The sequence below is a fragment of the Perca fluviatilis genome, chromosome 2, assembly GCF_010015445.1.
Source record: "Perca fluviatilis chromosome 2, GENO_Pfluv_1.0, whole genome shotgun sequence".
Lineage (NCBI taxonomy): Eukaryota > Metazoa > Chordata > Actinopteri > Perciformes > Percidae > Perca > Perca fluviatilis.
The window spans coordinates 35,841,917-35,857,759 of NC_053113.1; the positions used below are offsets into that span (position 1 = coordinate 35,841,917).

At 40.4% G+C, this 15,843-nt stretch overlaps 1 protein-coding gene across 14 annotated transcripts in view; it reads left to right on the plus strand.

Moving 5' to 3' along the window:
• The window catches only part of ncam1b (neural cell adhesion molecule 1b), an 82,301-nt gene that overhangs the window by 42,753 nt on the left and 23,705 nt on the right, over positions 1 to 15,843 (plus strand). For 8 of the 14 annotated variants that reach the window (XM_039823329.1, XM_039823354.1, XM_039823363.1 and 5 more), the window contains exons 7-8: positions 1,917 to 2,077; positions 5,987 to 6,129. In XM_039823329.1, the coding sequence (XP_039679263.1) occupies positions 1,917 to 2,077; positions 5,987 to 6,129 (304 nt within the window). Of the gene's footprint in view, positions 1 to 1,916; positions 2,078 to 5,986; positions 6,130 to 7,419; positions 7,444 to 15,843 lie in introns of all 14 variants that reach the window. The other 6 variants (XM_039823324.1, XM_039823337.1, XM_039823341.1 and 3 more) reach the window with 1 other exon arrangement.

Genomic DNA, 15,843 nt, shown 5'->3' on the forward strand with positions numbered 1-15,843 from the left:
TGATATGTTCAGTGAAATCCTGTAAGAAAGTGCCTCAAATAATAATAATAATAATAATAATAACAATAGGTAAGCTATTCTGTTCTTAGGATACCATATAATGTATGTGACTATCAGATTGTAGCCATATTTCTGCTAGATATTTTTTTGATTAAACTTTAATATTAATTTATACAATTGCAATGCCTGGATTTTAGTAAAGTTAGTACACAGTCATAGCCATAAATGCAATGGTACTAATAATTGGCATAATTTCTTTCGGTGTTTCGGTTTTCGGTCTTGGTTTCCTCTTTGTCGGTTTTCGGTTTTGACCAAGAATTTTCATTTTGGTGCATCCCTAAAATATATATATATATAAGCTTTTTTCACCTGGGTCGAACATAGGGAGAGTTAGCGTAGAGTAGCGTTATCAGCTGAATAGCTTAGCGCAGGGGCTAATGGACCCACGTTTGTATCTTGTAAGTTACCCCACTAATAATGCCAGAAATGATACCAAACGTCTACAAGTAGTACAAATAGGTTATGCTCTCATAAAACGATGGATTGGAAAGTTTGTAAGTACACCAGAAGTTTATGAACACTTGCCTGCTCTCTTCAGCTCTCTGCTGCTGCTGCTGCTGCTGCTGCTGCTACCTGCCGTTAGACGAGTGCTTAGGGCCGTCTACAAAGTACTACACCAAAAAGAGATACAACAAAAATATTTATTAATTATTTTACTCAATTATTACTTGTCTCCTGCTAGTTATACTACAGCACTTACTTTAAAAAAAAAGTTAAATTAAAAAATATTTTTGTTGCATCTCTTTTCGGTGTTGTAATTTGTAGACATCCCTACCTGCATCTCACCAAACAACAACAGCAGAGACAGGAGTCAGCAGGCAAGTGTTATTTTATTTAAAACATAATAAACTTCTGGTGCATACACTATATATCTTATAACTGTTCCGCTAGCCCCTGCGCTAAGCTATTCAGCTGATAACGCTACTCTACGCTAACTCTCCCAATGTTAGACCCAGGTGAAAAAAGCTTCAGGGGGTGTTTGGCTCGAGGTCATGGTGCAAAGGACCCTAGGGTGAATTACTCCGAACCATCACTTTAATGGCCAACAGTGTTTTCATTATTGTATATAATACAATAATATATAAATATTACATCATGATGTAAAGAAAATGTTTTTACAGAACCAGAATACATAGGCTACACTTGCAATAGTCAAATGTAAACACTGTCCATTACATATCTGTACAGTAACACACCCACATCAAGAAGACACTCTGAGATATTGGGGGTATACTGGTTTATTCATTGCAATGGGATACTTAATAACAGGGTATCAAAGGTGCATGTAAACAGTGAAACCTGAAGACTGGAGTGTCATCAATAGCCACATTCTTCTGTGTGTCTGAATACAGCCATTGATAGCTTCCTGCTTTGTTAAACGGTTCCTGCTCGTCTCGTTTTCAAGACAGCAGTTAGCTGTGTAGACAACTTAGATTGGGGGGGCGGGCAAAACAGAGTGCAAACAGCCCAGGAGTTCCTGCTGGTTGTTAGTATTTTGTTGCCTTTGGCATTTTTTCTATTGAAACTTATTGAAACCCAAAACCAGTGATCCCAGACAGTTGGAAGCCAGAGATCATTATCTCATTTACATGGCTGGCAACAGTGACAAACAGTTTATTAGGACAAATTGAAAATACTTGATGATGGCAGAAGAGTCACTTCTACTTCACGCTTCATCTTTTTCTCTTTCAAGGATCTAGGAACTACTGATTATTATATTAGTCTGAGTATAAAACCTAAGGGTCAATGATTAGGAAAACTTCTTAAAATGTCAAATCTTTTGTAAAATGGTGCGCTTTAAAAGTGCTGTTTTAATATCAAAGTAGATGGATGTGTATAACCCATGTTTTCCACAGGAATGGAGTGGTTCTCGAGGCAGGAGAGAAGTACAGCTTTAATGATGATGGCTCCGAAATGACATTAATGGATGTTGCCAAGCTGGATGAGGGAGAGTACACCTGCATTGCCAAAAACAAGGCTGGGGAAAGTGAGCAGGAACTCAGTCTGAGAGTGTTTGGTAAGGCAGAATGTTTTCTATACATACATGAACTCAAGTGACAGTATAAAATGTACTTAGTGTGTGTGGGAATGAGGTATAAGAGTATGTGGGTGGGGGAAGAACAATAGTATGGTTGTGTGTCTGTTTTCTAAGGGATACAAGATGAGGTGTTGTTTCAGTGTGGGTTGTGGTTGTTTCATGTAAGGATGAAGCTTAAGGATCCGGAGAACTGGCCAAGTGGGATGAGCTCAGCAGAACTCTTTGAAGTCTTTTTCTTTTTTTGTCCTCTTTTTGCCCACTAGGTTGTTGTCTTTAATTTGTCACATAACGACCATCATCTCAATCACAACCACAATATCAGGGCATCATCTAGTCACGTCAATTAAATTTACAATGAGTTATGTTGTTCAGTTCATTTTCCCCAAACAACAGAGGTGGCCCGGGCCTGGTTCAGTCGAGCTCAACAGGTAAACAAATTACCATAAAATGACTCAAACCATTTTAGCAATATTTACCTCATTATCTGAAAACAATTCTCACACTCACAAGGCTCTGGTCTCCTTACATCAATGTGGGAAAAGATGCAATCAGGCATGTCCTTCCACTTCTGATGAAATGTGTTTTTTTTCCCCCCTCTGATCCTGATTGGAGTTTTTGAATTAAGTACCTGTCAATACCAAGTCTGATCAGATATTTATATTTTCTTGCATGTTACAGCTACATGGGGCACACTTGGCCTGAAAGCCCCTGAAAATGGTTTTAAATCTGAACTATTTCTCTATAATATTCAATAACTCTAACTAAATAAGCAACGATTAAAGGAAATGCTTGGAACTAATCATCCTTTACCCCTATTCTGACTGGATTTGTTTCTTTAGGTGAGGTAGGCAAGAGCCTAAATTCTGTAGGTTCCCTCAGGCTTGAATTGGGTTGGGTTTGCGCACATTTCAATTTTTCAAGTTTTTAAAAATGCAGACCTTGGTGTAATGTCATGAATAATATATTGGCTGTGTACCTCTGTGTGTGACCGCCAGCTGTTCGAAAATCATGTCACTAACAGCAGTTGCCTGGAACAGTCCTGACACTCCCGCCTCTCATTAATGAGGAGAAATATTACACAATCTGTATTTAATATGGCACATGACAGTTTTTGGGCTGTACAACAGTCAAGAAGGTGCATGATGGAGATTGTGTCACCAAGTTCTTTTACCGCACTAAAAAGACGGGCACGGGGCCCGAACCTGCCGAGGTGTTTTGGGCTCGGGTAGGACTTGGAGAGAAACGATGCGGATTCATGTAGGGTCAGGCCGGATTCTTTGGGCCCGGTCGTTCTTTAAGAGCTGGGGTGATTTTAACGTTACTGCTTACTGATTTTAATCCCATCCATTGTGTCCGTGGTTAATTTTCACCTAAACCTCAGTAATATTTACAGCCACAATTGCTTACTGTTATTTCATCCTGTGATTTAAATCCTGTCCGGAGCTACGTCCTTGTATTCAAGGATAGGTATTTAAAATTCTGCTTCAGGAGCAGGTCAGTGTGAAATGTGTCTTTTGTGTGAAAATTGAGTAAGTCTAATGCTAATCTGATGGAAACGTGCTAACACCAACATACAGTATAGGCCTATTTGGGACCCAATATGATGACAGAAGAAAATATAAGTCATCAGGAGATTGTTTTTATATTATTGTTCTCTTAAGCCTATACAGTATTTCTTTACTTTTTTTTTTTCTCAGGTTTTACTTTTTATGCCTATTAAACGTATGCAGAATTAGCTGTTAGCAGTTGTTTGCATTGGATGTACAGACAACTATCACTGGATTGCTTTGATTTTACTGAAGAAAATGTAAAAATTTTATTATTTTTATAGTGTTAAGTTTTATAGTGTCTTTTCTATGATTTCTAAGCGGATTTTTGGACATTTGTTCACAATAGATATTGCAGATAATAATATCTTTGGGAAGTGTAAATCACACTGAACAATATTAAAACGCGAGTTCTTTCAACTGAAATTGGCCTCATGCAGTATCATTACCCCGCGTCTCCCTTGGCGTCTCCCCACTCCTCTCCCGTGCGGTCCCTGGTGAGGTTTTTGGCTTTCTCTTTTGGCTTTGTCCTGCTAATTGTCCATGTCTATTACAGCCCATTTCCTGTAATTTCCTGATGGTTAAATGTTGCCTGGAACGATGAGTTAAATAACTGAGGAGCACCGTGAATATTAAAATCCCTTCCAAATGGGTCTTTCCGTGTTATTTATCAGGAGTTTTAACGCTTAAAGCTTCATCAGGAATTGCGTTGGGTGTCTTTTTCATCAATGCCCTCCCAACTTCCTTTGATTTAGATTCAAATTGCTGTATTCTGATTAGTGCAGGGAAGTATGTGTACCTCACCCACTTCAAATCAGCGCGAAGAGCACGGACAAAAAAACTGAACAGAGACATCTCTCATGTGACATAACCAATACCTCAAAGTCAGAATCCGATTCAGCAAATAGATTTTAAACAGGGCTACATTGAAATTAGGAAAGCAAACTGTTCGACCTCTGAACTGAAAATATGTTTGGAGAAAAGTGTGTCTGAGTGTCAGCGTGGAGCTGCAGCGGCACCAGAGTTTAGGCAGGATTTCTTTCTTTCAAGTTTAAATGCTGTTGTAGACAGCAGCAGAAGCTTTTAAGAGGAGTCGTGCACCTGCAAAATACTCAAAGCAGCTCCGCTCACTTCACTTGCTGACACACATCAAAAACCGCTGTCCATGCCGTTCCATGGTCCTATCCGCTCATAATGCTGTGTCCCAGGAAACGGTTCCAGCGTTTTAACGATAAACAAGAAACTGGGTTACACAAACATAGCTGATACCGTCCATTAACCCTCCAGTTAAATTTGACCCATTTGGGTTTTCTTTCAACCAAATTTTCATAAAAAGGTAACGTGGATGGTTCCCTACAACGCTCTTCACAAGTAAAATTAATGATGTTCATTACTTTCATTGAATTTGGGTGTTTTATTCAATTTTCTAGCATTTGGCGAAAAGAAATTGGTAAAAGAACGTTGAAAAAAAGTGACGAAAGTGTCGGAAAAAGATTCAAAAATGTGGGGAAAAAATATATAAGTGACAAAAACATTGGGGGGGGGAAAGCGACAAAGAAAGTGTCGAAAAAGACGACCAAAATATTGAAAAAAAAAGTTTTCATTTTTAATTTTGACCCAGAAAAACAAAAAGTCGCATGGTCGACGGGAAGACAACACAAGGGTTAAATAAACCGTAATCAGCTCTGATACTAATCCCTGGCTGTGAATACATATTGTTGCTTGTTTAAATGTTTGTCCCTTTTGTTCATTTAATAATGAATAATTTAATTTTTAATTAAAGGGTTTGAATTGTTTTCTTGTGCTAGAAATCGTAAACTATACACTATGTACTCGATTGAATCACGCCTAAAATGTACAAATTTATTGCTTAACCCATGCATTTATTCTCCGTGGAGTGGAGTGGAGTGAAAAATATAAATGCGCAGAGTAATGCTCAACCTCACGCTTTAGAAGTAGCACTTGAACACAGTTTGCTTTGCTTTGCTCTGCTCATGTGACAGTTGTGGCACCCTGCTGTGCTTTCAGGTTAGCTCAGGTGTACTGTAACCCGACAGTTCTCTCAAATGTGAACAAAAAAGAAGACCGGCTCCTTTTGAGATAGGCTAAATAAATGAATTAAGTATGGATCCAAACATGGTTATCATGCTGCTGCTGGTACTGAAAAAGCTCAAATACAGTATTGCTGCCACCTGTCAAGCTGCTGATCCTCTTCCTCGCTTTGAACTCCATCGCACATCCACAGAGGTGCTCTTTTACTGATTATACTTGTGCTGCCACACCATCTTGCTTGTCTTGTTATGCTAGTGCCGTTGAGACGACTTTGTGCTTGTTTTTACAGTCAAACCTAAGATCACATACATCGAAAACCAGAGCACTTCAGAGATGGAGGATCAGGTAACTCTGACTTGCGAGGCATTAGGAGATCCGACTCCCACCATCAGCTGGAGTTCTGGTGAGCGCGTCTTCACCGAAGGAGAGCAGGTAAAATAATGAAGGCAGTGTGGATGACAGGAGAAAGCTCAACATCTGAAATCTTAGGTACTCGGTTCTGGCCCTTGAGGGCCGATGTCCTGCAAGCAATTCTTCCTCCCGAAGTTAATGAACCACAGCTGGTGCAAAGTAGACTGATATTATATGCGTCCAAGTTGCATACTATACATTAGTTATAACCTCTTAAGTTTTTAAGTAACCAGTACACACTGAAGAAATTAATAAAACCACTTGTTCAATGCTAAAAATATGAAATAAAAATGACATGATAGGGGTGTATTGTCACTGGTGACAGCACAGGAAGTAATTTAGTTATTTTACTTTGCATTTTGTGATACTTCCATATTTGAAATTGGTTATATATTTCTGAAGTTGCAGTTCAGCTGACCTCAATTAATCTGAATAATCATGAGTTCCTGTATGTACAAAATAAAAACATACACTTAACTTTCTTATAGCATATTTTATAATGCATTAGCATGTGATGTGGAATTGGGGCACACGGACTAGTAATCACCAGGGAGGAACACAAACCTGCAGGACGCCGGTGTCTCAAGGAGAGGAATTGAATACCTTTACCCTAAATCTAAATTCAAGAGGTATATTGATCATGCACAGGTGGGGGGGGGCTTCTACAGTTTCCTCAACAAGGTGTACTTACTGCTGATTATTTCCCCTGAGTTAGCGGCTCCTTCTAGATGGCCCAGAGGATCTCATGTAATTAGCTCAATAATACTCAGCCCGTAATGTGGAGTACACTCAGATTTGACTTGGTTTTTTTCCCCCCCCCCGAATGTCAAGAAAATCAGCATCAGAAACTCAATTATAACAATCCCAAAATAAGCATGCGATTTGAAGCACTAATTGAACTTTGTCTGCTTCTTATTGGACAGTATTTGCTAGAATGAGCACTTGAATGATCAAGTGTTTGTTTAGCATTTTCAATCACCATTATCATTCTTCTGCTCATGCTGGGGATTGAAAAGTTACATTTAGTTTGTCTATGGATATTCTGCCACCATCTTTTGAATTTGTTTTGAGCTAGCTTTTTCTTTTTCTACCAACCATTACATCCTTGATACTATGTGCAAACCATCAAAAGCAATGAATACCTGATTGGTATTCTCGTACATCTATTGCCCACATGGCCTCCTTCTTCAAGGTCTTGGTGTCTTGCTACAGTTGAGTGGTAATGAGGGGGAAATGCTTCAGAGATATGCTGTAGTTCTTGGAGGAATTCTGGAGCCACTCCATTACATGCACTACATTTTCTTCCTACAGGCACATCTAAACAGGATCTATCAGGTATGAAATCCGCGTGGCACAGAAATGTACTGGAGTAGGGTTGCAAAGTATGCCTCCAGATTTGACCAAAATCCCCCAGTGAAATCAAATAATCCATTTTTATTGAAAATCTCCCAGCTGTTTCTTGAAAACCCCAAGGAATGATCTCATCAGAGTTCATGAAATTGATTCGACTGCTGCATGCTTCCCAAATACAGTGTAGCCTGAAAACTTCACTGATCTTGTGATAGAAAGTGTGTGGCGCTTATCCCACGAGATCAGACCACAATTTGGTTAATAAGATGATAGAAGAGAAACACCATTTCTGTGTCGCTGTTGCCTGATCATTTCAAACTCTACATCACAGCATGAGGTTGCCTGGATTCAAGCCCAGCTCAGTCTGTCTGTCATCTCCATAGTACAGTAGATTGTCTAACATTTATGTCAGTATCACTTGAAAATTGAGGGTAAAAGTGCTCCGCCTAAAAACCTTTTGAGTATCAAACCCACCCTGCAGACAGAAATGGCAATAAGAGTGTTTGGAACGTACCCATCATAAAGATGGCCAGTGGAGAAGTGGATTATCCTGCAAGAAGAGGTTAAACGGGCATTGTTTTTTCCAGCTGGTTGCTCTTGGAATCCATTGTGATTGACGTGGTTTCAAGCAGACTACGGCCACTGTGCCACCTGTCAAACCTTCAAGGCTGAGTGTTTTGATATTCAAAAATAGGTTTTGGGCGAAGCATCACTTCCAGTGCAAAACACGCTTCCACCATATGACGCGCGTCACGGCAGGCCTGTTTTTCTCTTTGTAAACCCACACACCCACAGTGGCGAGTCGCAATGTCTGGCATACATGGACACGACGCCCAGTAACAGTTTACACCATTATCCAGTGTAGATGTCCTGCGAGAAGCAGCATTTTATTTTATTTTTTTCGCAGAACAAACCTGCTGAAGTACCTCGACTTCCTCTTCCGTCTGCACATTGTCTTCTTATGTGGCCATGGGGCTGTGTTAATGGATGAGGAGAACTCTCAGAGCTCTGCATCACACCATTATGTGTGATAAAAAGACATCACCTGGCAATCTATAATGTAGGTGGGAAGATCGACTCTGGATGCTGAGGAAATAAATAACACACAGAGGCTTTCTGTTAGTAACAAAGGAACAGGCAACTAGTGTACAATACGCATTACCCACCCATTTTCTGCAGCGTGTAGACCTGTGGACGTGCAGCACCGTGGCATGCCTGCTATGCTGTGGTGGCAGTGTGTTTTGCATTTCAGTCTGCAGTAGGTTTCGTTATCTGTGGCATTTCTTTCCAGCCGTCGTCAAAGAAATGATTAGCAGCCTTGCTGAATCGCCGTATACTAGAAAGAGTAGATGTAGATTTTTTCTATTTTCCTCTTTATAGTTCTAATAATCAGCAAGGGGAATGATTTCCATGGTGGGTCTCTAATAAATGCATGAGGGAAACGGCTGCTAATTGTTTGTCTTGTTCTGTTGGTTCATCTGATGTCCGTCTGTCATGCATCTGTAATCATCATAACAGCTGTATTTCATCTACGATGGTGTGACGGTTGAAACAACATTCGTTTGGGGTGGACATGCTGAATTAAAAAAAAAAAAAAGAGGCAGCAAACTTTAAAGGATGTTAAGTGCAGGATTTTCTCATTAGTATATTGATGGGAGATCTTTGTATTGGTCAGAAAACCAGTGCAGATCTGTACTGTGCCATTTTGGATGTGCGCTGGTGCTGAATATACACAAATAATTTGTTTGAATAGTACTGTGCAGAACATGGACCTTGTTATGCAGAATCCATGATCATAAAAATATAAAGTTTTTTATATTTTACTTTGTCACACATACAGTATGAGTGATGTTTTGCTTATTGTTAGACAGAAAATCCAGGGGCATGAAATAAGAGCATTATTGGAGTTATGTGGAAAAAAAACACTGGTTTAGTTTTACAAAAAAATCAACTTCCCCTTGTACAGTAGTTATTGGATACTGCTCAATGAGGAACAGGCCTTATACATGTAAAAACAGACACTCTGATATTAAGTTTATCTGCCCTGACTGCATAGCAGACTGTGGTCTGTTCTGCTTTATACAGTGGATCAGTTAACATTTTACATTTGTGAGGGTCCATAACTTCTTTTCATCGTTCCGTACTCCAGTCTAAATATGATTAGAAAGATTGAAACTTTGAAAAAACGCCTCAGAAACTAAACATCAAAAAGACTTTGTACATGGTTTTGGTTTGCTCCCATCTTTACAGCTAGAATAAAGCCTTGAACAACCCTAACCCCCATCTATTTATGGTTTATTAAAGGTGCCCTGTGGAGTATTCTTGTAACAAACAAAGTCTGTGTTTACATTCAGTAGTACTCACCAAAACACATTGGGCCTCATTCACCAACCATTCTTAAGAAGACATTTCTTCTTAAAACCCTCTTGCGTAGTTTTCACGAAGATTCTCACGTTCATACGCAGTTTTCACAAATATTCTGATGTTCACCAATGTTTTTGTTTGGGATTTGTTCTTAGGTAATAACAAAAAAGAGCACTTTTGCACACATTTGAGTGTCTACATTAAAGCTGCTGTAGGTAAGATTGTGAAGATCCAGGACTTTGCCAACAAATTTGAACATCGACAACTTCTCAGTCCCTCCCCCCTTTCTGCTGCAGCCCAAACCATCTCCTAAGCCCCTCCCACACAAGGGAGTTTATATGCGTGTACAGGCAGATAGTCACCCCCTGTGGCCCTGATTGGAGAAAATCACCCGGGAGCGGTGGAATTTTGCCAATGGCACTACAGGCTGTAGGTGGTGCCAGAGTTTTTTTTTATTTTACATAATTCATGTAGTTCTACTGGAACATAGGGTCAGTTTCAGCAAATATGACAGAAAGTTAGTTTTATAAGACTTACCTACTCCATCTTTAATGTTTTTATCATTTATAATATTTTTTAATAATTGTTTTTATTATTTGTACAAAGCATTATGGGCTGTTAAAATAAACACTACACTAATGTATACTAATTTGTATCAATTATGTTAAAGATGCAGTAGGTAAGACTTATAAAACTAACTTTCTGTCATATTTGCTGAAACTGACCCTATGTTCCAGTAGAACTACATTAGGCAGGTCATTTAAAAAACAAATCCAGCTCCTCTGGCACCACCTACAGCCTGTAGTGCGATTTGCAAAAATCCACCGCTCCGTGTTCAGATCCTCCAATCAGGGTAGGGTGGTGTCTAACTGCGTGTCAGTCACTGCTCATGCACACACATTAATTCTCCCTTGTGTGGGCAGGGGCTTAGGAGACCGTTTTGGGCTTTAGCGGAAAGGGGGGAGGGACTGAGAAGTTGTCGATGTTCAAATTCTTTGGCTAAGTCCTGGATCTTCACAATCCTACCTACAGCACCTTTAATTGGGTAGCCTGGATGCCAGCCGAACTTAGCCCCGCCCACAACATTTGAGGTCAGGAAGTTTGGTCTGGACTTGATCCGTTGTGGATCAACTATGCTCGAAGCAGAGCTGTTTGGACCAATCAAATTGTCAGGGCGGGCTTTATACGATGATGGACAGTAACGTAATTAACCACGTCACCAAAGAGCGCTTGGGTTGAATTTGTTTACAACAAAGGTGTCTGCCGCTGGAGAATTGAGATGTGTAGATTCCGCCATCACGTCTGTTATAGAAGATATCGACGGCGCATTCATTTTAAAATCAACCGGCCCGTCTCAGCTCGACTCAAACCAGCTGATGGTGTCGCTGCGACTCAACTGTTCAAGTCACAGAGGCTGGTTTTAGAACGTAAGAGACGTCACCTGTTTAAACAGTCAATAGAGAAGTCAGCTGGTAAAGTCAGCTATAATCCATTTTACTTTTATGTTACAAACAGCTGTACGAAATGGCAGAGTTTTAGACGGAGCCTCAACGACCGCCCAAAAGCACGGTAACATTATATGGTCGCGCGAGATAGAGAGTGACTAAAGACAGCGTTAAGTCCTTTTTACAGTCGCCGCAGCCGACCTGTCGCACGCCAATGTGTCATCAAAATGACGTAGATCTCGCTTGCGCGCCAGGATTTTGAGATCAGCGGCGCACGAGTTCGAGGGTAACCGGATGCCAGGGCTCTCAGAGTGACTGCAAGTCTCTCTCGTAAACTTACTGGGTTAAGATGAGTTCTTTTATGGCGAATGAAAGGCTTGATCCGACCAAGTAGGTCATCGAATCAAATGGAAACATTGACGTCAATGCTGCTGCCAGTTCTACCGTTGTTTACCTTTTTCTTCTTCTTCTAGTCCGTAGAAATAGCAAAGTCGGTAGCCTTTCCTCATTAGCGACACCTCTGTTCAGGAGAAGACTGCAACTAGTGTCGCGACCACCACGTGCGAGTATAAACTGTTACGGCGCTCCCATGACGTCACATTTGCGCGCGAGAGGTCGGCTGTGGCGAGTATACCGGACGCCTTAGAACAAAGCCGTGAATCAGAGACATAAAACGTGTTTTCGCCGATTCATCACTAGAAATGCAACTGTAGCAAGCATCTCCCTATCACTAACTTTATCCACATTCATATTTACACAAAACAAATGATATATCCAGCTACAAAAAAGTCTAAAAGTCGGAAGTTAGGACGGAAGTGCAAAGAGTGGTCGCTATGGAGACGATACACCGTCTCGTCTCATTGGTGTTGAGGTCTGTTGACAACTCCATTGCTCTGATTGGTTGTAGGTCTATCCAATTGAGTGCAGAGGCATTTTCTTTCCTGGTTTGGTTGAAACACGCCCCATAATCACAGCCCAGTGGAGCAGTATCAGACTCATATTCTGAATAGAATCTGAGTATGACGATGTCAGGCTATTAATTGGGAACCATGCAATCCAATAACTATTCGTTGATCAGGCATTTGGAGGCCCTATGTAAGGCTGCTCGCACAAAATCATATTTACTGCTGCTGCAAGATGTTTCAGATCGTGCCCTGAGTAGGGAACACATCTTCCAGGACCATTAGATATGTTGGGGAGAGTGAGGCGCTACTAAACATGTCAGCTCGTTTGGCATTCTTGACTTAATTCTTTTAACACTTCTTTTCAATATGTTTGCACACAGCCCTTCAGTCTAATGCAGTTTATGTGGATTGGCAGGGCGTTTACCTATGCTAATAAGAATCAACTGGCACGTGGTTTGAATTTACGAGAAGAATGGAATATACTGCATCTTTATAAAAAACACAGTTGCGAACAATTCTGTGGTTTAAGAACACCATGAATCTGACGTTGACTTTTCTTAGAAACTTTCTTTTTTAAAGGTCCCATGACATGGTGCTCTTTGGATGCTTTTATATAGACCTTACTGGTCCCCTAATTCTGTATCTGAAGTCTCTTTTATATAGACCTTAGTGGTCCCCTAATTCTGTATCTGAAGTCTTATATAGACCTTAGTGGTCCCCTAATACTGTATCTGAAGTCTCTTTCCCAAAATTCAGCCTTGGTGCAGAATTACAGCCACTAGAGCCAGTCCCACAATGAGTATGTGCCATTTCTGTGTCTGTAGCTATTGAGGAGGAGAGGGGGGGGACAAGGTGGAGGGTGGAGGTGTGGCCTTGACCAACTGCCACTTTGCTCGTTTGAAAGCCATAATGTCTCTCTCTCTCATGGGTGGGCCAAATTCTCTGGGTGGGCAAAGCAGAGAAAGGGGAGGTAACCTTGCTCCTTATGACATCATAAGGAGAAGATTCCAGATCGGCCCATCTGAGCTTTCATTTTCTCAAAGGCAGAGCAGGATACCCAGGGCTCGGTTTACACCTATCGCCATTTCTAGCCACTGGGGGACCATATGCAGGCAGAGGGAACTCATATTAATGTTAAAAAACCTCATAAAAGTGAAATTTTCATGCCATGGGACCTTTTTAAGAACACATTATAAAGAAAAAACGTAGGATGTTATTGGTGAATGAGGCCCATTGTGTGTATCCTTGAGGTATAACAAAATATTTGCAAAGCCAATTTTTCTTAAAAGTTTGAAACTTGCATTTCCATGTTTACTTGCTAGGGGTCTTCTTCAATGGCAATTGTTGCAGTGATTCCTTGAAACCATTGGCAGGAGTGTGTATGGCATCATGCACGTGCACAAGAACAACAAACTGTGGACCCACATGTAAAAGCATTGTTCCGTAGTGCTAGTGGTGGTCAAAAACTTCCACAGGATACCTTTTATGCTTTAACCCTTTCAACCTGTCAATTACTTTACAGTGGACCCTTTCAGTAGACCTACATGTAAAAGTAACAAGGATAGAGAGCAAAGGGTTAAGGTTTTCATTATGTTATCTTTTCCTTTCATGTGAGAACTATAATATATAATGCAGCAGATGGAGGAGGTCTCTGTCGCTCATTACTGTATAACGTTTGAGCCAAAAGATCTGGATTAGAGAATACATTATGATACTGTATTTATGTGTTATACTGTATTTAGTCTATGCTACTTCTGATATTTTGTAAGAGATTAGCCATTCATTGTCTGTTTGAAATCGTTGTTTGGCTTCGTTTCACTCTGTTTCCTTTTTACCGCTGTCTCGGGTTTGAAAGGTTAAGACGGGGAGAAATAAATTCATTCTGAATATCCTCCTACACAAACTGTTCAGTGTCTGCAGACAAAAGCATTGTTGTGAGTAAAACGGGGGCACAGTGCGAGGATTGAGGGAGATTACTCTATCACACTGTAGAAAAGCAGTGGTACTGTACATTCAAAAAGACGGGGATAAAAGGAGTACGTTTAAAAAAAAAAAGTCTTCTACACTTGTGGGTGCATGCCTGCGTAGAGTTGTTTCAAATTCAAATTGGCACTTATCTGGGGATAGTTTTGTTTTTGTGTATACAGTAATTAAAGTTGAAGTGTTAATATATTTATTGTAAAACTTGCATCAACTTTCACGTTAGGGTGTTTGGTTCTTTTAGCCCTTTGAATGCATTCGCTGCGAGTCGCTCTCGATAAGTCTGTTTAATAACAGAAAATGTAAATGAAGTATTTATCCATGCTTTGTACATTATCTACATAATGAATGTTTGGCTTATTTGAATACATATTAAATATTCTGCTTGATGCATGGAGTTTTCTAAGCTGTAATTATCTGGAAATATTTTGAACTGTAACTATACAGAGGGAAATTGGAGTGAAAGAGGGGACCAATCGTAAAAAACTTAAAAGCACATTAACGTCTGTGCTTGATTGGGTGATGGCATATTATGTCTGTAATCTTTGGGTTTTCCTCAAATATTCAAGTTTCAATACGCAAATCTGCGTTTAGGGCTTGCTCTGTCTAACATCCAGATTGGCAATTAGAAATTAAAGACCTGAGAACAGAAATTCATGATTATTTTAGAAGTAATTAGATGCTTAGAGAATAAGTAATTCATGTGGTGTGTCAGTGGTTTAGACAGGCCATCTGAAACAGAGCAATGCTTTAAGGGTTGCGTGCCGATGCAGAGAGAGCATTGTTTTCTCCAAAGACAAAAGGCTACTCATTTACAACAGCACGCCTGCTAGTTCAGTAGTGGGGGGAAAGTAAGGGCTTCTTCACTAAAATGTCAGTTTTCTATAATGTGCTGGCAGAGGCTCCGAGGCTCAGCAGTTAATGACACAGGACGATGACAATATGCATCGTCATCAGTTTTAGTCAGGCGTCGCCCAGTGAATGAAACGCCACCAGGGTTCTGTGCGTTTATGTGTTCAGTGTATTTGTGTTAGTGTGTCTCCTCTTTCGCTACATTGCCCTCTTTACACTGACAACATTTCACGTCAGAACAAAGAGCGAGGATAATTCTCTATAGAAGGTAACAACAATGGGCTGGAAAAAATGATGAGACCCAAGGGAGCCGTCACCATATTTTTCTGAGAGCGTTTGCTCGGAGGAGTGATTTTGTTTAAGTGTCTTCTGTTTTGCACGCTCGCGTCTGCTGCTCTTCATTGTCTCTTTGTCTTTAACAAACACCTGTCACAGATATGAGGCCGATACTTGTCAGCTCACTTACTGCAGGAGCATCGCTGCAGACGAGAGTGTTTGTGCGGATGAGGCGGCGATGTTCCACGCTATTAGGTTGCCTGTTTTAATTGGACTGCTGCTCTTTCGCGGCGCTGTGGTGATATGCAGCCAACTGCTGTTTGTAAAATGCGTGGTGACTGTGTGTTTTACTGTGACAGGAGGGGACTTAGAGTGCTCTTAAGAGCACAGTGACATTACACTCACACAGGGAGCTTTGCATATGATTTGTCCAATTAGTATTGTAACGTCTCCTCTTTTTTTTTTTACCTGCTTCTTTTCGTAGTAAAAGGTGAATCTGGTTTGTCTGTGATATAAAGTACTTGAATTCCAACACGCCATATGTTCTTTGTGGTATTTACAAA